This window comes from Phasianus colchicus, chromosome 3 (genome assembly GCF_987193195.1).
Source record: "Phasianus colchicus chromosome 3, bPhaCol1.hap1.1, whole genome shotgun sequence".
Taxonomy (NCBI): domain Eukaryota; kingdom Metazoa; phylum Chordata; class Aves; order Galliformes; family Phasianidae; genus Phasianus; species Phasianus colchicus.
The window spans coordinates 75,325,625-75,351,404 of record NC_143438.1 but is presented as its reverse complement, the minus strand read 5'-3'; the positions used below and the strand labels follow the sequence as shown (position 1 = coordinate 75,351,404).

The following is a 25,780-nucleotide window of genomic DNA, read 5'->3' as shown; positions in this document are numbered from 1 at the left end:
GAGATTCCAGGTGCTGAAAAACAGTAGCTCTGCTTAAAGGCAGTAGTATTACAGTAAATATTCATCACCTTTGAAAAAAATTCCTTAACTTTGTCTCGCAACACATCTAAAGAATATCATCTTCAACTCAGAGGAAATCTGTATTTTTTCAATTTAATATCATAAGGGATGCCAGGTTCAAAAGATTTTAGTTTGTGGCACTGAACTACGATTTTTGATTTTGTCCTTTTTTCTTCACATACCCTCTTAAACATCCTACGTGAGCACAGAGGTCTTTTCTTCCTGATTAAATCCCACCTTCTCTCATATAGCACTGAGCTCTTCTACAAGTTCCTCACAAACTGTTACCCACAGAAATTTCTTTGTCCTCAGTTACAGAACCTCATTCACTTCCTTGCAAAGGTTTCAGACTTTCAAGATACTGAACAGCAGACAAGAACTTCCAGAAGGCACGTAACACTTTCTATTGTTTTGTTCATGACTGTACATGACTCTGACCCAGTCTCAATAGCTACTCACACGCTAACAAGCTGTCTGTACTATTCCAGCACTACTTATATAATACAACAAAGTTTTAAATCTTTAAATTTATGTTAATAAAAAATGTTAATAAAAATGTTTAAAATAAAGGAAAATAATTGGTACTGCAGACCTCCAGGACTAAGCAAGATGAATTATCTCCTCCAACTGTCCCATTACTGGTCCACATTACCTGAGTTATTTTGCTTAATCTTAAACACAAAGATATGGCAAGGATCAGAAGAACTAATAGTGAAAATCAGGCTTGCTGAATCACTACGCCTAAAACCAAAGGAGAATAAAATGATTAGAATGGTACCAAACCCACTAAAACCTGTCAAGAAACCCCACAGAAAGCTGTGCAAACTGAGGAGGTTGTCTAAATGATTCTTACAGGGGAAAGAATTTAGGGATAGAACAAAGACAATGTGGAAACCATGTAAAATTTATTATGAGATTTAAGTGGATTACAGTAACATACAATACTCCCTATGAGATGTTTTGGGGAAGTACCAATGGTGAGTGAATGGAGAGACAATTGAGAGTGTGTACAAGTCCATGCTCAGGGCTCCCCCGAGCACACAGACCACAAACACCACCTGCAGAATTCTGAACATCCTCCTGTCAAAAAGGCCCAGACCACACCTACCCTTTTTTCACAAGTAACACGTTCCTAGAAGCCATGGGAACACCTGATTCCAGAACACAGAGTTTTCCTTGGAATGTTAAGAGAAGGTGCCCCACTTGAATATCTTTGATGACAAGACTAAGATCTCTGCACAATACCAAAGTCATGGAATTTGAAAAAGAAAAGGAATTCATATCCAAATGCAATAGCCTCCAAGTACTTTGCTATCTTTAAAATTTCTTTTCTCAGTACAGTGCCAATACAATCTCTCTGATAACCATCTTAGCTGATGGTTATTTTACTGGATAAACAGGAAGGATCTTACTGATCCTTTCAGTAGCTCCACTTGGGGGCCTGTCTCAAATCAACAGCACAGAAAGGACTCTGAACATAAAGAGATGCTTTGGACACAGTTCTGCCATGCAGCAGAGTTCCATGCTGTGACAAACCTTACTTCAAACTGAAACCTCTCCAGCTACATTCAGAGTTTTGCACCAAAGCTAGTGAACCCCACATGGTAGGGCTTGTTCACACCAGAAGTTAACATGACAGTAAATTAAAAACCAACGACATCAAGTCAACCTAAAGAGTCAAGGCTGGAAAATTCTAATTCCAAAATATCAGTCTGATTTTGCAAATTGCTCAGGACTTGACTACAGCTGTTCCACAAACCGTGCTGTGGATCACACTTTCTCCCTAAATTTTCTCAATGTTTCAGGAAGGAAATAAACTATTTGGCACAGAGCACACTGTATTAGTACAGCAGGCACTCAGCCAGCATCAGTCTATTCCCTGATCTGTTCCACTGCTTCTCATCATCCTACTTATAGCTCTTCAGATCTGCTTCTCTTCCTGCGTTGCCCCATAAGGTAAGAGATCCAGAGAGTAATGGATACATTATGGCCTCTTATCACCAAGTAGGCATCACTTTATCAGGATGATCCAGGAACCTTGCCCAAACAGCACTGAAACAAACAAGTGAAAGAGTAAAAACTACAAACACCTATGGATGTTAGGACCAGTATATGAAACAAAAACAAGCACTCAAAGGTAATTTCAAAGAGGAAAAAAAACTTGGGTTATTATAATTTAATTCATAAATTACTTTTTGTTAATAAACTCAGAGGGTTGGAAGAAATGCAGTTACTGAATGCACATAGCAGTAAAAGACTGGAAAACCTCCTTTTGCATGGAAAATGCTGAGCAACATTTGTGGTCACTAAATGTCACATTTCTGCAAGAGGGTTTCAGAGTAAAAGATCCAGTAAATTCCAGAAGTTTTCTGAACATCCTAGTAACTCAAGCAAAAAGCCAAATCTGCCTCACTGGAAAAGAAGCAAAACATTTCCCAGTCAAAACAAACAAGCAAACAAAAATCTCCAGGCTACTGGTACCTTGGGGAATGTAAAGCTTTTTTTTTTTTTTTTAATATAAACTTCAAATATGAAACTTATTTTAAGTCTCATCTAAAGTTTGTCTGTTATAAATTCGTGCCATCTTTCATCCAGATTTTGAGAGTTTTAATTAAGATAAAAAGATTTATTCAACTATGCTCTTATTAACATTGGTAATTTTAACAGTCTTTGAAGTTTTGTCAAGTTACATAACAATAGTTAAGAACAAAACAATTATTTGTAGAGAGGTTCTTTTAGATAAAAGGGAAACAATATATTGTGCTGCAATAAATATGAAGCAGAATATTTGCCAGCTAGAATAATCAAGATCTCCTCGATTGCATTAAGGTCATTTGATTATTTTATTAGGTTTCTGTTAAAAATCTGCCTAAGGACAACTGGTTTTATGGTTCTAATATGAAGAATAGTTATCTGCCTCTCAAAAATCTGTATCAATTTCAATTTTATTTGGCAGTAATGGTATCAGAGCATAGGGCTTGAACTACTGATATCCTACACCAGTGATCAAGCTATCTGCTTACATCAGAAGTGTCAAGCTCCACTGAAATACAGAGTGAGGGCAGTAACATCAGACTGATAATAAATGATTCCAGGGCAAATTCTTATGACTAGCTAAAGCAGGCAATGACTTCACAAATTGGAATCAGTTTATGCTTGTAAGAAAAGCAACATCTCTGGAGCCCATACATTTGTCTTACCACTGCCCATAAAATTTTATATTTATATTGAACTGTGGATTCATTCAATAGTGACATTTTCTTTCATTGTAACATTCTGTATATTTGAAAACAATTACTGCACTACTGCCACAATATGTTTCTTCTTCTCTGACACCACTGGCACAGATCCTGGTTTGCTGTGCTTACGACGGTTCAACTCCCTAGAAACAGAAAGCAGAAAAATGCAGTTCAGTAGTCAGCATGAAGTTTTATCAAACAACAGCTTCTTAAGCGAATAGTGGAGACATCTTAAAATTCAAATAAAATAATAACAGTTTTGCTTTTATTAACTAAAACCAACATCTCTCTCCATTTGAGAAGGAGCACTGCGCCTTTGGTAAGTACCCTTAAAATCAGACAATCCATAATAGCCTTTCAAATCAACTCTTTTCTTGGGAGCACAGCTTACTTGGTTTTCACGTTAGCAAAATCTGCTGTTCAAGTCTGTAAGTCAGTTGAGAAAGATGAGTAAAACCCATCACTTTGTTTTTATTTCAGCTATGAAATGAACAGTAAAGTATGCCATATTCTGCTCCAAAACATGACAACAATCCACATGACTGAAAACACTCATCCTAGAGTCTGACTTGAAAAAAAAAATAACAAAAATCACAAAACCCCCAAAACATCCCCCCCCAGACAGGCTGTTCTGCCGCCATTGCAGTGTTGCATTATGTCACAGTAACAGAGCACTGTGGCTCCTTACAACATGACATTCACTCCTGGTCCATCAGCAAACTTCTGGGAAGCAGCCAGTCCTTGTTGATACTGGCACTTGCCCGTGTTTTTCTTACAATCAAAGGTGAATCAATCCACTGATTCATGATCCCTTTTCAGATGCTAGAAGTAGCTCACACTTACTCCTCTCACACACTCCCATACACTGCTGCCACAGCATTGTTTTTGCCAACATTTTGTTAAAACAAAGACCAAGATAAAACAAAGGTGGAAAAGGAAGACATACTTCCGCCGGCGAGCTTCTCTCATGATACGCTGTTCTTTGATTTGGCAATAGATACTCTTAGGCAAGTGACGGTGCCGAGCGATGCGTTTGATCTGTGGGTGATGCTGGAACTTCTCCTTCAACTTCTGATTGTAATTCATAGCTGCCTTCTCTCGTGGTGCAAGCTACAAGGAAAACACAGACAAACATATAAAAGAACAGGGACTTAATTCCAGATCTATCTAAAAAGCACAGTTTGAACTTTTAACTCAAATGGCTTCTTTCTAGCAAGTTTTTGTGCTTATAACTATTTAAGAATTACAGTAGATAAACATTAAAACCAACAACTTCAATGATGACTCACTGTTCAAACATAAAACATCACAGTCTCAAAGTTCAGAGAAGTAACCAAACACTCCCAGAACAAGATTTTGATGTGCTCTACACAAGGAAGGAAGAATAGAAAAGGCTGATAGGATAAAACTTCCTTGCTCAGTCTGCTGTTCTCCTAACTTCTGCTGTGTAACTTCTGCTGTGAAAGTAAGATTTGCAGGTTTTAATCACTAGTCAGTATAAGTACAAATGCTGAAGAGGAACTGTCTTTGTGAGCTGCTTTACAGACAGATCTTTATGTGGCCGAAACCTTACATGGTGTCTTGATCCATTAGGAAGCACACTGTATATGAGATTTCAAGTATTAGCTTGTCTATATGGCACACAGGGCATTCCAGCTTTCATCACATGGATAAAAATAACTGAGTATGACAGGAATACAGGAATGCCAGTATTATCCCAAAAAGACAAACTGTATCCACATTTACAATTATGTCTAAGCCACCATTAACAAAGTGAGAGGTGTCTTTCTTGCACCTAACCTCTGGAGGACTTTCTTTTTTTTTTTTTATGTAGGCATGTTTCCTCTGGTCCTAGTACTTGTTTCATAAAAGCAAAAACTGTGTGCAGTGTTTCTGTTTAAAGCATGCACTGCTTCACAAAGAATAGCAGTTTCTAAGTACTGTGGATTTGTATGGACTTGAATCACAGCAGCAAGCAAAAATGTATGAAGAAAAGCCCTGTACTGCACAAGTCACTTAGGCTGTAGATATTACTGTAACAAGCCCTGTCTTCTTTTTCCCACCTGTATTTTGTGAAGACACTACAGAGCTCCACTGTTTCAGACATCTAAAGACCCTTTGTGCTCTCAAACAAGCATCAGCACAAGTCTTTTACCCTTCCACGTGCACTGAATCCACTACTAACTGCACCCGAAGTCTTACAGACAAAGCAGCAGTTCAGAGTTCTGTTAATTAGTCCCTGCAATGGACTTAGTTTCATTAATTTCTTACTTTCTGAAAACAGAACCTGAGTTTCAGACAAACACATACACACACAAGACAGAACAACAACAAATTCTCCTCCAATTTATTACACAAAAAAGTCTGGGAATTTCACTTACATTATGGAGCATACTTTTTTTTTTCCTTTTTAAACTAGCAATCAGCTGTTTCTTCTCTACTCCAGAGGTCACCTTTAGAAGTGACTTCTGTCACACTGCATAAATTCTGGATATATTATACTCATACAATTTAGTTCAAAAATACCACTAATGATCTGTTAGCAAGAACCCAAAAATATGGCAAAGCAGTTTCTCTTCAGGTATCAAAGCAGGTATCAGATGGAGAGTTGCTTGTCACTTAAAATTCTTACTCAAGTATCACAGTATTAACTCTTAACCTCTATTTGCACACACCATCTTATTCACAGATGGAAATCCTTCTGCTTACTCTCTAATTTCAGGTGAATAAATTCCTCAATTCTAACATAATAAAGCCAGTCTCTTTAGCAAAATTCATTCCAGTGAGCCAGCCTCAAGAGTTAGTTCTCTCTCAATAAGTCCCAGGTGTTCCCACTCCGCCAAAAACTGCCAACATAATCAAAATCTAAGAGCTTTTATTTTAATTATATTCAATTATTTTTCTTTAATTTAAGAAGAGCAAATTGCTGCTGATTTAGTGTAACTCTGGTGATTCTGCAGATAAGAGGTGAATCTGCAGATTAAAGATTCATCCAGGATATCTTATTTAAAAAATTAATATAGATTAATTGGGATATGCCCAAGTCTCTTCCCATCTTTACGTGAAATATAGCTTTTAGAAATGCACCTAGCTGGTGTCTTAGCATTCAATTACTGAATGTCAATGCCTAATATGCCAGGCTATGCGTCTACATGATGACTAAAAGAAAACAAAGGAAAAAAAGCCCTGTGTTACTGACAAGTGTCTATTTGCCAAAAATACTAGCAAGCCAAGAAAGCAGACTGAAGTAAGGTACCAAACCCCAACTTCTCTCTTGCAAAGGCCATGCTGGACAGTTGAAGAAAACACCATTGCTTCCTTTTGATACTGCTTTGAACTGAGGAAGATTCCATGAAGGCAGCAATACAAGGTAGCAGGATTGGAGATTTTGTTTACAGGAACTAGAACACTCTGTAGAGTATAAAAAATATTGGGATTTCCATATCACAAGTGAAAGACACACTCAGATGACTTATGACCCTTTTTCCATATATCCTGAAGTGAACATCCAATTCCCCTCCAGTATGAGGAAGTCAGAAATTATGTGTATGCAAGGATTTGTGCTGCTACAAGAGCACTGCTATGCAGCAAACACAGTGAAAAGAGGGAGGAAGAGCCCTAAAGTGTGAGCTGCCAGCAATAGGAAAATACGTGCTTCAGTAAACTACGCCCTCTTTTCTCCCTCCAGATGACAGAAGCAGGTTATTTCCTGACCCCTCCATGCAGAAGGAAGGTAAGCATTTTTCCAGAGCCCTGACTGCAGAGCTAAAGTCACCTTTAACAAATCATACTCTTAAGTCTGTGCATTTGTATCACACAGTATTTAAAAACTCTGCACTATTAGTTTCCTCTAATTCAGCAGGGGAATAGGAAGTTGCTGTTTATCTATCCCGTCCAGACTGCCCTTCTGAGTTAGGGTAGATAGAACACAGATGGAACGTTTTTAGAATGCAAACATATCCCAGCAATTCTTCACAATGTAGTTTGTTGTTACTTGTAATTTCTCCATTGCTCTGCTGCAAAAACTCTTAAATTGATTGCTATGAAGTTTATTCCCTTGAATCAAAACCTTACAGCTTCTTAACATCTAAACAGACAAGAGAAAAGAAAGGTAACGTAGAAGTGAAGAGCACAGAATCGTAGCTAGAGGGATGGAGCTACATGTGCACTGAATCACAAAGGAAAATCACTCTGAAGAGAATGCCTTGTCACACAATATCTGGTGCTGCTTGTTATCAGCCCCATCTCACAAAACAGAACCGTATACTAGAGGGAGGCTGAAAGGATATACAATTACTTGGACCTGTTTTGATGCTCTCCTGCTTATGCTCATTGCTAGACCAAAACCAAGACTTGTAATTGTACTTTCTCCAATCTCATTCAGTCCATACTTGAAAGCTGTTATTTCTGCGTCTTGTAAGAATATATAAAACCTCTGTTCCACTTCTGTTACACTCATTTTTCACACTAGTTTTATGCTTACTGAGATACAAATCATTCCCAAGCACCAAGTTTTCTTCTCCAATGATCCAGCGCTGTCTAATCCTCAGCTATTTTACTATTTTAGTAATTGAAACTTACTCTATCACTGCTTTTCCAGTCTTTTTGCTAGGACCTTTGTGACTTTTTTCCTCCAATCCAAAGGTATTCCTCTTTTCAGAGATCCCAACCCTCTCCAAGACTTCAGGCACAAAAGCTTCACATACACTCATCATATTTTATGTACAGTATTTCAACAGTTCGCAGTACCCTAAAACTCTTGTTAAATTGGGCCTTTTGTTGTAGGACATGCAGAGCTAGATGGTTACTGCTTTAAAAATAAAACCTGTGAAATCTTATTTGCCTTCACACTGCTACTGGGAAAACAAAAAAAAAAAGCAATTTTTATAAAATAATAATAAAAAAGCATTGCATATTATGTTAAAGTAACTTTTGCAATTGCCTCAACAGAAAGATTTGGGTTTGTTACCCCTGCATAAAAACTCATTGTCAGTGGAATGGAGACAGCATGCCTCTGGCTCCTTAAGAGACTTGGGTTCTTACTTCAATGTTTCACAGATTTTAAATAATGAGTGCAATGCCAAATACATTAAAAACCAAAAGAAACATGCATGTCAGAACCGATGACTGCTAGGATAGCCACTGCTCAGAAAGTACAACTCTCCAACTGGATTAATGTTCATCAGTCACAACCCAAATACTGTATTCAGTCTAACGCCCTTGTTTCAGCACTGCAAGGTTCCAGGTAAGAATACACTCCCAACAAAGAACAATGTCTGATGATTACCTTTTCTGTTTCTCTTGCAGGATGTTGGTTGCTATCCCTCCAAACCCCCCAAAAAAATCCATCTCAAAATACAATGTATTCAAGATGCTGGCATTATATCAGAAACACGGTGACCTTTGGATGAGTCATTCAATCAAATCTTCTCAGCTAAGAAAAATAGCAGACCAAGCAACTAAGCATTTAAGATACATTCTGACACTTCCGACAGAATTACCGAATGTTCAGCTTGAATATTTGAAATGTTCAAAAAATAGGCACAGACTATGGAAGAGCTGGACATTTATAAACTGAGCAAGCACATGTCTGTGAAGATAAGAACACCAGTCCTCCAACAAACAAAGAGCAGATGCTAAAGAAAAACAGCAGAATCTGATAAACAGCCATTAACACCTGCAACACTGAAAGTCAGGAACAACCAAGCTAGATGGACAAGGATTAATACTGCTGCCTGCATCCAAGTGATAGTCTGAAGTTATATTTGAGAAAGTGATAAGCCATGAAGACTCCACCCTAAGTCTTCACACCTATAATTAATCTCTGAACATGTGAAAAATATGATTTCATAGTGCTGCCATGCATTTTTACAGCAGCTATAGCAGCTCCAGACAGTAACTACTTCAAAATTCCATAACTTTTTAAATTCAAGGCATCAACAACATAATGGTTGAGCATGCTTCCACACAACATACAGGGCTGTGAAACATTATCACTTTTTATTATAACATAATTTTTGCGAGTTCATCAGCGTCATCCATCTGAAATGAGTAGTTCTACATAATCTCTCTGTCCCTTTGAAGTTTTTCTGAATAGTTTTGCTTTCTTAAAGTGCTTTTCAACATTGCAAGGTAACACGATGCTTATTCTAAATGATAACTTCAGTTTCAGATAATGAAAAATAAAAAAGGAAAAAGCATGCAGCTTGTCCTACATGTTACAGATAGCTGACCTTGTCATCCTGGTAGTCGATGGCCAAAGATTTGTCAGAAATGCTTACAAACCCCTAAATATACAAACTAAAAAGCTATTTCATATGATCCCACATAAGCAGAGCTCAACCCTACACACGGACTCCCAGAGGTATGTCAAACAGCAGCAATATACTTGAAAAACAGGCACAGCCTATTATGCATAGGATTCATAGTCAGGTTAAAGAACAAGAGCAATAATGTGCAGAACATACTCAGCACCTGACAGTCAAAACTGGCAGTGCCTCTTTTAGACCCATCCATAGCCAGTTCTCACTGATGCAAATACTACAGAAGAGGACAGAATGTCATTTACTCAAGTACTTGGACTATAGTGATGTAGTCCCTTTGGTACATAATATTCCTGTGACACAGAAGTCCCTGAAAGTTTTCAAAAAGTGGTTAAATGTTGTACAGAGGGACATGGTTTAAGTGGGAAATAAGGTGATGTGTAGACAGTTGGACTGGAGGATCTTAGAGGTCTTTTCCAACCCTGATTCTATGATTCTAAGCAGTCAGTTTTGCACATACTTCTAAAAGCAAAGTATCCTTATTCTTCCATAGGAAGGAGCCGATGTTATCTAGTAGTCAACAGATTGAATTTTGTTTTTATTTTAAAATATTAGCAATCATTCCATATAAAAATGCTATTTTGACATTCTTTTTACCCACTTGTCCATCACAAAAAGGTTACAGAATAAAGATGTGTGGTAAAAATACTACAGATTATTCTGTTCTGGAACAGCATGTTAGAGAGACAGAATGGTCCTTCTGCATTAACCATGAAGACTGTGATTAATGAGAGAAAACTTCAGCTAACCCTGTAAAAAGGATGTTCTTGTGAGCCTACACATACACCAACAGAAAAACAGGTAACATGTTTGCCCAGTTCTGCACCATCTAAGCAAATTCAACATAAAACTCATCAAAATGTCCAGAACATGCTCTTTAAAGCCCTTGAGATTCACAAGTACAAGGCTGATATTTACATGCTAAATATTTTACTAAAGCACTACTTGGAAAAATTCCCAAGAATTCAGAACAGAGAAAAAAAAAATAGCATCCCAAACACAGAATTAGTCCATTAAAGAAACCCAACTTAAATGTAACAGCCTGTAACCACAAATGCTGTATAGGGTACAAAGGCTTTTTTCCCATTACTTTATAGCAAGCATGAGAAAAAATAACAAGCCTTCTGAATGCTTATGTTGAGCTATGACTAAAGACATGCTCGTCATTTCAGCTGTGCTGCTCCATATGCAATCTTCCACAAAGCACAGCAGCTCATGGTCTTTCCCATTCCACACTGCAGCCCCAGCACTCTCAGCACTTCCACTGACCCACCACCCCCCCCAGATTCACTTCCCTTCCTGCAGACATTATCACTTCAACATTCCCTCCCCACAAACTGCTGTATGGAACAGATCTGTCCCTTTAAACAGTACAATATTCTTCCCTGAATTCCAGCTTCCCTCTCCTCCCACCTCAGTCTTCTACAAGAAGAAGTCAGAATTCCTCCAAGAATTACTTGACAGTTTTGCTTTTTCTGATGAGCTCAGAAAATGCAATGTAAGCACCCCCAAGGTACCCTAACAACATAAAGCTACATGAAGGCATTACTCCCAGCAGACAAAGCATCAAATTCTCTCTCTGAAGTCAATACTCAGTACTGTAATTCAGCTGTGTGAATGAACGTATGCAAGTGGTAACTGTAATAGAACATTTTGGCTTTGTCCACTAATAACCACTTGAACACATGCAACTGAAGAGATATGCAACTAATTAGATTGAAGTCCACTTTTACTAGGAAGGCTTCAACCAAACTGACTATATTGTATAACTGTATTAAATAGAGTTCAGTCCAGCTCACCCACTTGATATTTAAGAGCTACATAAGCTAATGACCATCTCAGTTATGCACTGTAATATAGGTTACTTGCAGCAGTGCATATGCTTATCGTGGCACGAACTGGACACGAGTCAGTCAGGTCAAAATTTTTATAAGCAGTAATCTTAAGCTTCAGTAGACACAGTTACACATAGCAAACTCAGATGTATTGCTTTTAGTGCAATTATGTATACTCACCTATAGCATCAAGAAAAAAACATTAATTAGAACTCATTATTACTGTTAAAATTAAACAAGACGAAAATTACCTTGTGTAGCAATAAAAATGCATTTAATCTTACCAAAAGCCACAGTAAACACAAAGAGCTGTATTGCACACATTAGTTTTCAAATTAAACACAAGTCATGCTACAATTTTATATTTTTCCTTTAGAAATAAAATGTTAGAAGTTGAACAGGCTAACCAGCTGTCATAAAAAAAAAAACACCTCAAACATCCAGCCTTGTGATAACAAAAAGCAAAAAAGTCTCTTACCACTCCCAGTTTTTCAGAAGCATTGGCCTTCCACAGACGAATATTCATCTCATCTGAGCCACACAGAATATATTTATTATCTGAAGTCCATTTTACAGTGATGACATGCTGCATCCGCTTTGTATGATATACCTCTCTAAAGTAAAGAGAAACATTTTTAAATGTTTTATTATCTCTTTTCCTACCAACATTGCCTTTCAAATAGCAGAGTTCTCTGTTCACAAAAGAATAAGTTTTTACTCTTTGTTTTTAAATATTTTTCAGATCACAGTATCACCCACTGCTACCCACCCCTATGGCTCATCAGTCACGCACTGCAGCTGAGACCATCCCCTTCCCTCTACCCAGTTATCTTTAAAAGTAAAATCCAAATAGTAACGGAAGAGAAATACAAAAACAATATTCAGAAGCCATGAAAAACTAGACTCTGGGCAGGGAGTGTGAAAAGAACGTATAATCCATATATCACCTTAAGTAAGATTTAGTAACCTTAGCCATCACTGTAATTCACACTCAAGTGATGCGACAGGAACACTGCAAAGAACTGAACACAAGTACCTTCCGAAAACACAGATGCTTACATCAGGTTTTACTAACGTTAAGGTTTAATACTGTGCATACTGCACACATGCATTTTCATAAGCATTCCTGTAGTTACTCTCATTTTAATATTTGGCTCAGTAATGCATTTTTTTCATTCACCTTTGAGGAATTCAGTATTTTTCCCTTCCTCCCTGAATTTTCAGCCTCTCCCTTCTCTTGCTTTCACCACAACTTATTAAATTCCATTTTTAGAGAAAGGAAAAACACAAAAGACGGCCAAATAACTTGGATATGTCATTTTAAAAACCCACAGAGACATCAAGTTTCATTTACCAGCATTTACTGACTTTAAATCAGCTTCCTAATATATATTATTTCTCATGGCTATACAGCTTCCTCACTTTTTTTTTTTTCTTTTAAATACAAAGCAGTGGAAGTTAGGAGATTCAACTTCAGACTGGTGGGAGATCAAAAGTCTGAGTGAATAGGAACCCAATCAGGGCTCTTGTTCACAGATACCCTTAAGTGCCACCCCTGTTTTCCCAAAAGGGATCAGACATTCTGTTTGGAGCTCTTTCACCGCTCCATAGGATTTATTTCAACTATGCTGTTCCAAATGTTCAACTATGCTTTTAGCAAATTTTAAGTGTCCCAGAATACCCCAGTCAGCTTATACAAAGCTAAGTTCTTCATTTGAAAGGCTCTTCCCCACTAGGATTTACAGCAGTCAAAGAGAAAGACAAAGAGAGAAAAGGAGAGGAAGAGAAAATGAAAAAGGGAAAAAGAATGAGAAAAAGAAGAAAAAATCCTTCCTTATTAACAATCTGCTGTAAGACGGAATAAAGCCTTTAACTCTTTTACTGCTGCATTATGGGATCAGTCCACTTATTTCAATAAAGTGATTTAACTATACCTATCACCCCTTCTGTGAACACTCCACAGCACACAAAACCTTTTAACCACGCTGTTTAATAATAGAAGAGGAGAAGTAAAAAAAAAAAAACCCAGAGGGACTACACTGCCTAACTATATTTCAAATAGTATTGCAGGATAGGAAAAACAATTAAAACTACTCATAGGTTAGTTATAAAGGAAAATAAAAACAGCCTCTCTCAATGTCTAATGAGGTACAGAAGCATACGGACACGTTAAATAATGCATACAAAATTACATCAACCCAAAATTAAGATACAGTCCTCCCAATTAATATTCAGCACTCCCCATCCCCTCTAAACCACCTGAAACTTAAACCATCCTGGGGGACAAGGTTAAGGTGGGGGAGACAGTGGAAGGAGAGTAAAAGAAAAGGAATAAAGGAGGGAAAAAGACCCAAAAGGCTGACAGAGAATAATGAAGGTGGGTTTATGAAGAACAAATGATACCAGGACAATCTGATAACTTGTTTTGATTTTCATCAAATTGAAAAAGAAAATAACGGAGACAACAGATTCAATCTGAACTTCAGCAAAACATTTAAGATACTGCTTTATGAAATACCACATGAAAATCTCATTCAAACTGAACTGTATTCACAGCACTGTCATACGACTCAGAACCTGGTTAACAAAGTATGAACGCTATGTACTGAAGAGCATGGAATTAGATCACAAAAGCATTCCATACTGATCCTTGAGAATCCATGACAGTGATTTTCACAGCATCTTTACTAATCATCCATACAGGATGAAAAGAGTGCTCGAAAACCAAATGTTACAATATTATAAGGCACTGTGAACTTTGGTGGTGACACACACAGTACAAAGTGACCTATAAAGATTGTAGACAGATATACAGGGAAAGAAAAAGAGATCAGTCTTGGTAAAAAAAAAAAAAAAGTACACATAAGAACAGTCCAGAACTGATGCTCCATCTTCTTGGAAAGCTGTCATGGAAAAAAAAGAAAAGTACAAATTTGTAGAGTATGCATAGGGGAAGATAAATTTAGTATACAGTAAGTGGTATCACACACAGCAATGGAAGTAGGTCTTCTATATAAGTAACTAATGCTTTCTTAGACATATAGCCTCCATCCTGTATACTCATGCAGCAGAAAACAACAAAAAAAAAAAAAAAGAAAAAAGCCAAATATAACATAATTCAAAAATTGTACCCATAGGACTCCACTGTAATTTTAATACAAAACAGCTGAAGTGCTGTTACTTATTAAATACAAGTTCTACTCTAAGACATTCCAGAATTAGCTGTTGGTTACATGACCTGTTAGTGTCAAGTTGTATACAGAATAAGGCTTAAAATCCACTGCAAGTGAATTCCTCAGTGAAGACAGGAATTAAGAACTTTTATGGATTATTGAGGGAGGTCACTGAGGTGCAGGAGTGCAAGACAATTGTAAAATCACTCACCTGCTGTGACCTTTGTCTACAGGAAAAATGCGGACAGACTTATCGAAGCTGGCAGAAACAAATTCTTTCCCAGTGGGTGAATAATCCACATCAAGAACAGCAGACACGTGATCCATATGCACCATCACAGGTGATGTAAGGTAGCGCATATCAAAAGTATACAAGCTGCAAAATAAACATATCAACAGCTTAATATCCAAACAACTCCAAAGTGAGTTGTTCTTCTTGCTTAACAGCTGCTTTAATCATGCACAAACCAAACATGAAGAGGGATTGAACCACAGAGAGAATTCTTCAAAACTGCAAGTAACAAATGAAAGGAAAGAATGATGCAGTGCTTAGAGCCTGAAAAAAAGCTTACTAACTGGAGACTGAACCAGATCTTGGTTTTTTTGCTCACTCTCAAATAATAAAGATCTCTACCACTCCCTACAGCGTCTGTCCCTGGGCCATTGACTCTGCCTATTCCTCCAACTACCACACTTTCTTATCTCCCTCCTCAGATATATCATGTGAACTCAGATAAGCACTTCTCAACCAGTTATCCTCATTCTGGCAAACCCATCAACTCCCAGGTTTCTAGACTTCCCAAACTTCCTAGTAATTCAATGTCTGCTGTGAAATTCCTGTTTGGTTGGCACCCTTTCCTATAGTCTAGTCCTCTTTGCATCAGACAACCACTGACTGTAGGAATCCAAGTAAAGCTTGGTCCTTCAGCACAAAGAGACGCTATGTCAGCAGAGCTGAAGACCTGCACCATTTACTGCCTGTAAAAATGAAAATGAACATAGCTGCTGGACCACAGCTGGTTTGCTGTTAAGCACTTCACAGCTCAGGCAGAACAGCTGAGGCTTACTTGCACTCCTGTGAATCAACAAAACCTGCTGATACACAGTAAGGTGTAATAACTGCATGCATCATTTATTTGCCCAGTACCAATAAATAAAGGTGCTTTACAGACAAAACATTTAATGAAATTAGCTTTAAGTGTACTATTTGGTAGAACTACTATATTAAAATTCTTTAATTTAGCAGTAAGCTTTTCACCCTCCTTCCAAAAGATGAATGCATAGTTGGAATTAATTCAATGTCTTTTACTCAATTACTTACTGGCAACTATACCTTCTCCTCCTGAATTCTCCAAGAAAAAGTATGCTAGCATCACTTTCAAAACTGCTACTTCATGTAATCAGCTAACACTTCATGCATGTTTTTGATACACGCTGCACATAGTTTACCAGAGGAGAATTTACCCTAACACTAACAGCTACCAAATTTAGCTTACTACAGGGAAAACAATGATGTATAAATAGACTAGATAGCCTTACCACACCATAACCAGAACAGGTGAAAAGCAATACATTCAGTACAATGTCAATTTTCAAGGTTTGGGCCAGATTCTATCTCCTTGGAAAAACAGCCTTAAGATAAGTGATAAAAAATCCTATGTTCTAAAAGAAAGCAGTGATCTATTGTTAGATCACTGACTTCCTGGAAAAAAGGATACAGAGCACATTTTGCAGTGGCCTAGTTTTGAAGAGGCAGCTTTTTCAATACCAGATTAGCTATTCACATGAACAGTATCACCCAGAAGTAAAAAACAGCTCTGAGAAACTGAAAGGGTAAGTACTGCGGTCTTTGCAACCATTTCATAAAAGATTAACTTTAAGAGATGTTCTCATCAAAATAGGTGATTGGTACAATATATCAAGCTTCACAAGAGCTGGTAAGAAAATAAACACTTATACTGATTGCCTCAAACTGGACCAATATTATTTCCCTTCCAGCTCCTACTGTAAATTATGCTTGCATAGGTTAAACTGCATTTCTGTAAATTGCACAGGCTGCCTGGAAGAGGCACAGGCAGTCCACTACCAATTGTAGGGTCTGTTCTGTGGGGTTTTTTGTTTGTTTTTTCCCTCTTTAAGTCACTGAGTTTATAATTTGCTAGGTTACTACTTAAATGTTCAAACTTACAGTTTACATAGGTGTTTGGTTTTTTTTTTTTTTTAATGTATTTTAACATGATGATAAATCACTAACAGATTGAAAAACATACCATGATCAGGAATATCAACAAGCAGGATAACACTTACTTGTAATCTTCATTTGCTGCAGTAAAAATAAAAGCTTCCATTGGGTTCCAACACAGTGTATTTGTCCTCATGTTCAAGATAACCTGAAAGACATTCACACATTGATACCTTGTTGCAGACAGTAAAATACTGGTTATATTTTAAAGCTTCTCATACCACAAGAGATAAGCAAACACCTTCTATATACATAAGCATGGTAGACCAGTAGCAACATATTTGAGGGGATGTATATTTAGCAGCATTACGATTGGAACTCAAGACTTCCTGCCCCTCAATGATCACTGCAATTAAATTTTACTTTGCAAGTCACCTTGAAAGCAAATACTTCTTATCAGTCATTTATCCAGAAACTAACATGTAAACCTGGATCATCTTAAAAATCTGACTTCATCATATTTACAGCTACATTAATGTATACTGTTAAGTACTGTATAAACAAACATGCCTAGGAAATTTCAGAGAATATTGTCATTAATTAATTAATGCTCCGAACCAGCATCTGCAAAGCTATGATAGCATTCTGATGTATAATTATGGGGCACTTTATTAACAAATAGAACATTTTCTGTAACACTGCAGGCCAGCCATAACCCTACTTGAAAATTCTGAAGTTTGAGTATTTCATGCCATGGTACTCCAATCTCATTTCTGCTCTTACCTTACCATATCAAAAAATACACATATACATATGTTTAACAAAATACAGTTTTACCAATTATAATTATTAAATAATGAACACACTGAAACTACAAAAAAACAAGGATTGTGTCCTTTGAGTGTGTTCATATCCTCATGACTCACATTTTCCATAAATCCTCATTTCCTAGGTGACGTTATTCTGCCCAATATGAAGTCTGCACTGCAAAATACTGCTAATTTTCAGAAATTACAGGCATCCAGAGCAGAATGCAATCATCAGCTGTCTGAACTGGCCTCAACTTTGAGAGCTGAAATGTACTGAAAGGATAGGCCAATGAAAAACCTTGTGTTTACAGTAGTCTGTACACTGGAATTGGCTCAAATTCCACTACTGTTTTTTTAAGTTATAAATGTTATACAATTATTACAGAAGCAAACAACCTAAGAAGGTTCTTTAATCTTCCCTGTTCAAGTTTTCTAGGCACTGCAAAATGATTGCAAAACTAACTGAAACACACTACAAGTAAATTAAGTCCTTTAAATCATAGCTCAAAGTAGCTCTAATATTGCTAGGAAATCCAGCTTCTTTTCAAAAGGGATCAGGTTTGGTCAAGGTCCCTGCTCCATGTCTTGCTTCATTATTTATTCACCCCAACTCACAGTACTCAGTTTATTGCAGCAGTGGCATTTGGAACTAAAAGAAAGCATAAGAAGAGGACCCTCTGCACAGTTCTGGCATTGTGCACGGAAACCTGGGCTGAGAGTGATTCATGTCACTGTGAAGACATTAATAATAGCATTTCAGAACCATCTAGACCTGTAGCAGTCACCTTCTACTTTTGACCAATTGTAGATATGCTTAGTCATTAAATAAGTTAAAAAAAGAGTCCTTATTAAGACAAGACCATGTTATGAAGTTCCCAAGAACTTGGCTATGAAATGTTTACGCTACATACATAGAAAAGGATTTATCTCCATAAAAAAGAAAAAAACTCCTCCACATGCAGAGTGAGGCTCTCTAGTGGTGGAAAGAAAATGCCTTAGGAATTACCTTGTTTATTTCTGGCAAGGAGAAAAAAAAAAAAATCACACATACAGAGAATGCAATACAAGAACATAAAGTTCTTATTGTGAAATTGCTGTCAGGTCAGGCACTTTATCAAGAATTACAATGGAGTGAGCATGACAGCCTGTCTGAATGCAGGAAAAGCTCTTTTAAATCTGCATGGTTTAAGTTTCAAAATTTACTCAAACTCAGTTAAAAGACTCAAAATTAAAGATGAAAACTCAGTGAGATCACAGAGCTTCGCTTTCTCTACCTTCAGCACTACTTAGACTACTTCATATTCAGTATGATTATTAATGCCAGAAGCTTCTGTTAAAATTAGAACATACCTTTTTTAATGGAGTTGATTGTCTCATATCGTACAGCACAATATTTCTGTCAGAAGCACAGCTGCCCAAAAGGTATGTCTGAATAAACAAATAAATGATTAGTGTATATTGTCTCCTAAAAATTTCTAGTGTAAGCAACAACTCATATCAGATACCTATTTCACTGAGCTGGTAGTCAGATAGCAGTTCCTTTCACTCAAGTAAATATATTACTGTTCTTGGTGTGCAGCTAATTATGAACACTTTAAATAGCTTTTCCACTAAGTTTCAGAATCCACCCAGCCCTCTTGATAAGTAACATACTTTCTGACAGACTGGACTTCAACTACCAATGCAGACAGCCCCAGCTCTCCATGACCAGCTGCAGAAGATTAGAGGCTGCTGTTCTGCCACAACAGGGAAAGTTGCTGCCACAAGCAAGTGCCACAGATGAAAGCTCCACAGCCTCACAAACACTAAGCCACATAACTGAGATACAGATATGTATTGCTGCAGGCAGAACAGAGCCCTCCCTGCTTTGCATTCTTCTCTCCCCCATCAACAGGATGAAACGATAAAGAGATAAATATGCAGTACCACCTTCTAATAGAATATGCCTATGAAAACATGTATATACAGCCCCCTACATATTATGCTGAAACACATAACGAAATTTACGTTTGGAGAAAGCAGTTAGAGATAGTGTTAAGACAGTTTGGACCTTATGCTTATAAAGAAAAATACTGACTTCCAATGCATAAGAAAAAAGTTACCTCAATTGGATTAAATTTTACACTGCTTATGCTATCAAAACCCCATGTCAGAGAACACATGGGACTGGTCCTCTGTTCATCCCAGATGTCTACTTGCTGGCCACAGGTGGCAAAAACAGCATCCTTCCAGTGGTGATCAATTCCTGTATACACTGTCTTTAAAGTGGAAAAAAGAAAAAGCTTATATACTTATACATTTGGTTTTGTAAGTGTTTTTTGATCGTTACATGTTACACCTTCCATGCTTTTATCCATTTTTATAACTGAAAACCAAGTTAACGTTGCTGCTGGAAACTGAGTCTTATTAGATGTACCACTCTACAGAAGGCTGGCATCCTGGGCTCTGTCTACAAGACAGAAATGCATGCATTTATTGCTAGCTTCCAATGCATGGGCATTAGAAGCCAATTTACAAAGCATGGCTAACTTCAAAGCAAATGGAATTTTAAGGGTACAAATTTTCAATTAGAAAGTGAGAGACAATCACTAGACAGAGTTTCAAGTTGTCTATTCATAAAAAGCATCCAGTGTTGATAAACTAATTTTAAGAACAGTTGAATGTGCTGAAGGATACATTTTTCATCTGCTTTTGTTAAAAATAAACCAAAATTCTGTATTGAAAGGCTGTAAGATATGGCATTAAAAGAAAATTATTTAATGAACATCAAACTTTTACAACACACAGCTGAAGAGAAATCAACTACAGGAAGATCTGACCAGTTCCCAGGAGAGTGATGATTAGTACAGACAGAACTAAGCAGTCTCTGCTAACATTTGAGATACTCCTCTCTAGTTAAATATAAAATACAATAAAATTTTGAAGGTACTTTAAAGGTGTCATTACAAAATTTGATGCCATCGCTTTGCAACACACTATGATAACAGGTGATATCAACCTATTTTTCTTTTCTCCAAAAGCTAGATAAGAATTGGCTCAAGTTTAATTCAAAAGGAATATGGGAAATGAATGCTTAGCTATACTACCTTTCCAAGAATTGTATGAATTGGTTCCTCTTCTTCTCCATATCCTGGGCTCTCCATTTTCCATTGCTTCACAGTTTTGTCATCACCAACCTGGAAAGAGTGAAAAAAAGGATGCATTTTACAAAAATATATTCTGCTTTATTTCACCAGATGTCTGTGCAACTAAGTACAAGGAACTTTACAAAGTAGAATGGATTACTAGATTTACAAAAATAAAGTGCTCTCTCTGTTCACCATTCACTTTTATATCTGCAAGAAAATTGGTTTCGCTTACCATAATATTTCACTAAGAACTGATAAAGTACACGTACATGGTCTGGCTGGGATAAAGTTACATTCTTCACACAATAGTCCATATGGTGCCAGGCTTTGGATTTGTGGCAAGAACAGTGCTGTCAGCACCAATGTTTTGGCTACTGCTGAACAGTGCTTGCACTGTTGTTATCCTTAACGTTCACATCAGCAAGTGGCTAGAGTTGGGCAGAAGACTGCAAGAAGACTATGGGGGGGGGGGGGAAGGTGGGGGAAACAACAGCTGACCTGAACTGGCCAGAGGGGTGTTCTGTGCTACGTAACATCAGCAATAAAAACTGTGGTAGAGGAATAAGAAAATGTGAGAGAGATGTTGACTTCCAAGGTGGCTGCTGCTCATAGACAGCCTGCCTGTGGAAGCAATGGAGCAATTTCCTTTTTATTGCTTTTTAAGAAAAAAAAAAAATTAAGATTAAAACATTTTAGATTTTTAAACTAAGTTTTATCTAAATCATCTAAACATTGTCCCCCCAAAACCCTCTTTGATCTAGTTGTCACTGTGGATACTTTCCAATTATTAAAGGAGATGCTTCCAGTATTGAATAGGAGAAAAAGTAAGCCGTAAAGAGGAACAGTTATGTCAGGCTATATTTTGTGATTCTTAATCAGATGGCACCTTGAACTCCACATTATCTTTTGGGAATCATTTGATAAGCATTTAAACTGTTGCAAGGCACTCCAGTTCAGTTGCTCCAGTTGCATGTGCCTAACACCACACTGCCTCTTGCACTATGCCAACACAACCTTCCCCATCACTGCACAGTGACCTGGGTCAGGGAAGCAGAGAAAAAAAGTTAGCTATACAAGTTTAACATCCTCTTCTGTTTCTTCCTCCCCTCTCTCAATTTTCAGGAAGACTGATCAACAAAGAGATTCTAATTTGGAGTCATTAAGAATTTCCTGCTGATGCATTCTTAACATTGTAACTAGTGTCCTCATAACCTGGCATCTACTTCAGAAAAGATAAATATGTAGTAGTTAAAATAACTCTTGAGGGAGGAGGTGAGCGATTTCTTTTTTTGTCAAGATCAGAAGATCTACAACCTCAATACTCCACAGTGTTAAAGAAACTAATTGTATTTTATCATCACAGAATTGTTCTAATGCAAACAGGAAGACTTGCTACTTTCAGACAGCTTGCGTGCAACTCAATTAGATGAAGTTAATACAAATGAATAAAGCCTTACTCACATAACTTTACTGAACATGATTACCCAATGGAAGCCATCTTGAATTACCTGCCTATCTTTAACAACAGGGCTACAGAAATATTTAGAATAAATACTCATACATCTTCCAATAAATATAATATACTTGTTGCTCTAACAAAAGCTAGTTTATTCAAAATGTAATTAGATGGCCATCCTCTAGCAATTATCTGTATTTATTTCTTCCATAATCTTGAATTATACCCACATAACAGCACCAAAAAGCATCTTCATCAGAAGCAATTGTCAGGTTCAGAGACAAATTGAATAAAATATAAACAGCTTCAGAGTTGGTACTCATTAACTGTTGTATGGAAGAGAAGTTGCCTACTAGAAAACAAATGGTGAACAGGTGTTAGACTACATTAAGGAGAGACAATATACTTACAGTAAAGAATGATGTACCACAGAAACGAGCACACATGCCTCGAACAAAGCCTTCATGGGCTTGTAAAGCACGAATACACTGTCGTTTGGTCAAGTTCCAAATTCTAACCTGTTAAAAAAGCAAGAGTATTCTGTATGTTCTTACGTTCTTTTGTTTCCTACAGCCTGTAACTCAAGTATAAGAGCTCACACTTGCTGTAACAAACCAGCTATGCTAGCTTGGAAAATGGCCAGATTTTATAATGTCGAAATTATTTATTCCCTTCTTGAAAAAGAAAATTCAGAAGTGCAGCTTCTCACTTCTTACCCATCTAGACTGTACACTTACCTTATTTTTACATTCCCCTATTTTTGAACTAGAATTCTTGCTAAGAGACAACAGCAATGATAATTTCAGCAAATATTACCTCTTTACAGTGAAAAATACAAGAAAATAACCTCTGTAGCAAACAAAGTATCCAGTTGCTGCAGTTCATTTTATACAGATGTCCAGCTTCCAAAAGTATTTCAGTTTGAGAACATTTGGGCTCATTTAGAAAAAAAGAAACAGAGGAGCTCTATTTCTACGTATTGTCAGCACTCAGTACTGCACTTGCTCTACCAGCAGATAAGAAGTCTGGCTTCACATAAATATATTCCCCACCTCTTCAAAAAAAGTTAACCTTCCCTACACCACTGCATGATGTGCATACATTCTGTAAGAGGCAGAAAGCAACGAACTACCCAGAATACCTCTTTAAAATATACAAAGTCTATCAAATGAAGTAGTGTGTGAGAGAGTACAGAGAAGACAGGCAATTCCCTCCCCCCTTGCAGCTGACTCTTAAAATACCCTTGATTGCTATTTTTAATATTTATTTAAAATTTCAAGCAAATAAAGAGATGGTTTTGTTTTTAACAATATGCTATACTATTCCACAAATTTTTGATTGTGTACCCCTTCCCACATCTTATCTGACTACATGTAATCTTATGACTGCAGCAGCTCACCTTCTTTGGAGGGGATGGGAGTGCTGAATATGAAAAAAAAAAACAATCACAGACTGCAAATATCCACATTCACAGCGGCAGTCTGAAGAACTGTCACAGCTGCTACTCACAGCTGAGAGCTGCTGTCTAAAGCTGTTTGAAATTCTGTATGCACTGCGAGGTCACAACCTACAGCTTGAGGAACGCTGTCCCAAACTGGGCAAGCTGCACCTCTGAGAGAAGGTCACATCTGAACAAAAGGTAATACCACAGCTAAAAAAAAAAAACAAACCCACACACAAAGTAGAGAGCATTTAAAAATGAAAAAGAAGAAGCAAACCTTTCCACTGAAGTTTCTAACTACTGCTTACCTCTCCATCACACGCTCCAGACAGCACTGTAGACAAACTCTTTGGGTGTTTGGCTATGCAATTAACTCCATCTCTGTGGCCATCGAGTGAGCTTAGAAAAGGTTTTGCAAACACCCGCTCCAGCTTCGTTGCATTCAGAGCTCTGACATACTCACGTGCAACCTCAAATGGATGCAGTGCAGGGTCATAGTTTCTTGGAACTGCAAGAAGAATAGCACAGACATAAGTAATGTGATAAGAACTGTAGGTCAAGGTGATTAGAAAGCTTTTCCCATTAACTTTCCTGCCAGGGGGGTAGTTTTTGGGACACTGAGACTTTTACACCCAATACTAAGGGCCACCCTGTGTCTGCCCATGGAGATACACATGACAAGAAACTGGGAAAGACAGGAGGTATTGCGACAGGGTGCTTCTGGTGCCACCTGCTCCATTCTGGTTTGTGCAAAAAGGCTGAAAGCGCAACAGAGCAAATGACACCAGATCATGCACCATAAACTAATCCTTAGTTCAGCCTGCTGACTTCCAAAGGATATCTGACACAAAGTAAAACCTCTGAAATCTGATGAAATTGAGTTGGGTACCACCCAAAGAATTTGTTTTAACAGCTTACATACAAATCACACCAGGAAAATAAAGATGTGTTAAGTTTCTGTCCCAGCTGGTGACTTTAATCTTTTTCAGTGTGTTAGTTACAAAGCCCCAATGAAGTAATTATGAAGAGCTGCTATGATAGCACAGCCACTTATCTCTGAATCAACCCAATAACAAAGTACATGCACTTTAAACTGCTGTGGGCCATTTAAGATGGGACTTGGTTTCATGCAGCCAAGATCATAATATGGCTTGGGTTGGAAGGGACCCCAAGGATCATCAAGTTCCAACCTCCCTGCCACATGCAGGGCCACCAATCTCCAGATCTGGTACTAGACCAGGTTGTCCAGGGCCCCATCCAACCTGATCTTGAACACCTCCAGAGATGGTGCATTCACAGCCTTTCTGGGCAACCTGTGCCACCACCTCACCACTCTCTCAGTAAAAAATTTCCCCCTGACATCCAACCTAAACCTTTCCTCCTTGAGCTTAAAGCCATTCCCCCTTGTCCCATCACTACGCACCCTAGTAAAAAGCTGACTGCCCTCCTGTTTATAATCCCCCTTTAAGTACTGGGAGATACACTCCTGCTCCTTCTGACAAGGGCTGCTGGTTTTGCACACTTGATTTCTGACACTAAGGAGAAGCTGTGTCTCATTTTCAACACATTAGAGGTGAAAAGGTGTGATCACGCAAGACGAACTGTGACAAATACCAGGAAAGCAGAACACAGGAAACAGAACAGGAAAGCAGGAGAGCAGGGCACGCTCATCGGCCAGGCCGGAGTCGTCTAAAGAGCGTCAATAAAACCAGCAAGACTCTGCCAATCTTAGTATAGGACGTACTACAGGATGAGGCACCAGGAAAGAATCAGCACCGAGTACAAAACGTTCCTACGAGTAACCACACAGCTCTGAGGGCGGCCCTCGAGAACCAGAACCGGGACGAGAAAGCGCCGCGAAGCGCTCCCACGCCCGCGGCCATAGGAGGAGCGCGGGAGCCTTCGAGCAGGGAGCGGCCCAGCCAGGAGCCGGCCTCCCTCCATCTCTCCCTCCCGTCTCACCGCGCTGCAGATCCAGCTTCGTCTCCCGGACGTAGTCGTCGGGATTGCGGCTCAGCACCTTCACCCGCATCCTCGCCGCCGAGCACGCACACGGGCACGCACACCCGCTTCCGTCCCGCCGCCCAACGGCCGCGTCCTTCCCCGGCACGTGACCGGAAGAACCGTGCCCGCC

At 38.2% G+C, this 25,780-nt stretch overlaps 1 protein-coding gene across 1 annotated transcript; it reads right to left on the bottom strand.

Annotated features, from left to right (window-relative positions):
- Positions 1-948: 948 nt before the first annotated feature.
- Positions 949-25,764, bottom strand: DCAF13 (DDB1 and CUL4 associated factor 13). Its single transcript, XM_031591112.2, has 11 exons — positions 25,609-25,764; positions 23,955-24,154; positions 22,616-22,723; positions 20,708-20,797; positions 19,724-19,879; positions 18,972-19,049; positions 16,938-17,020; positions 14,842-15,006; positions 11,936-12,071; positions 4,246-4,409; positions 949-3,442 (listed from the first exon to the last, which is right to left on the bottom strand). The coding sequence occupies exons 1-11, from the start codon at positions 25,676-25,678 to the stop codon at positions 3,355-3,357; spliced, it is 1,338 nt and encodes a 445-aa protein (XP_031446972.1). The 5' UTR covers positions 25,679-25,764; the 3' UTR covers positions 949-3,354.
- Between the last annotated feature and the right edge of the window lie 16 nt (positions 25,765-25,780).

Bases quoted from the DNA above. Each gene is read 5' to 3' on its own strand.
- DCAF13 (XM_031591112.2), bottom strand. From the start codon at position 25,678: ATGCGGGTGAAGGTGCTGAGCCGCAATCCCGACGACTACGTCCGGGAG. The intron at 24,155-25,608 runs GTGAGACGGGAG...TTCTTCTTGCAG, and splicing joins GAAGCTGGATCTGCAGCGCG to TTCCAAGAAACTATGACCCT. The intron at 19,880-20,707 runs GTAGTATAGCTA...TCCACTTTAAAG, and splicing joins TTCATACAATTCTTGGAAAG to ACAGTGTATACAGGAATTGA.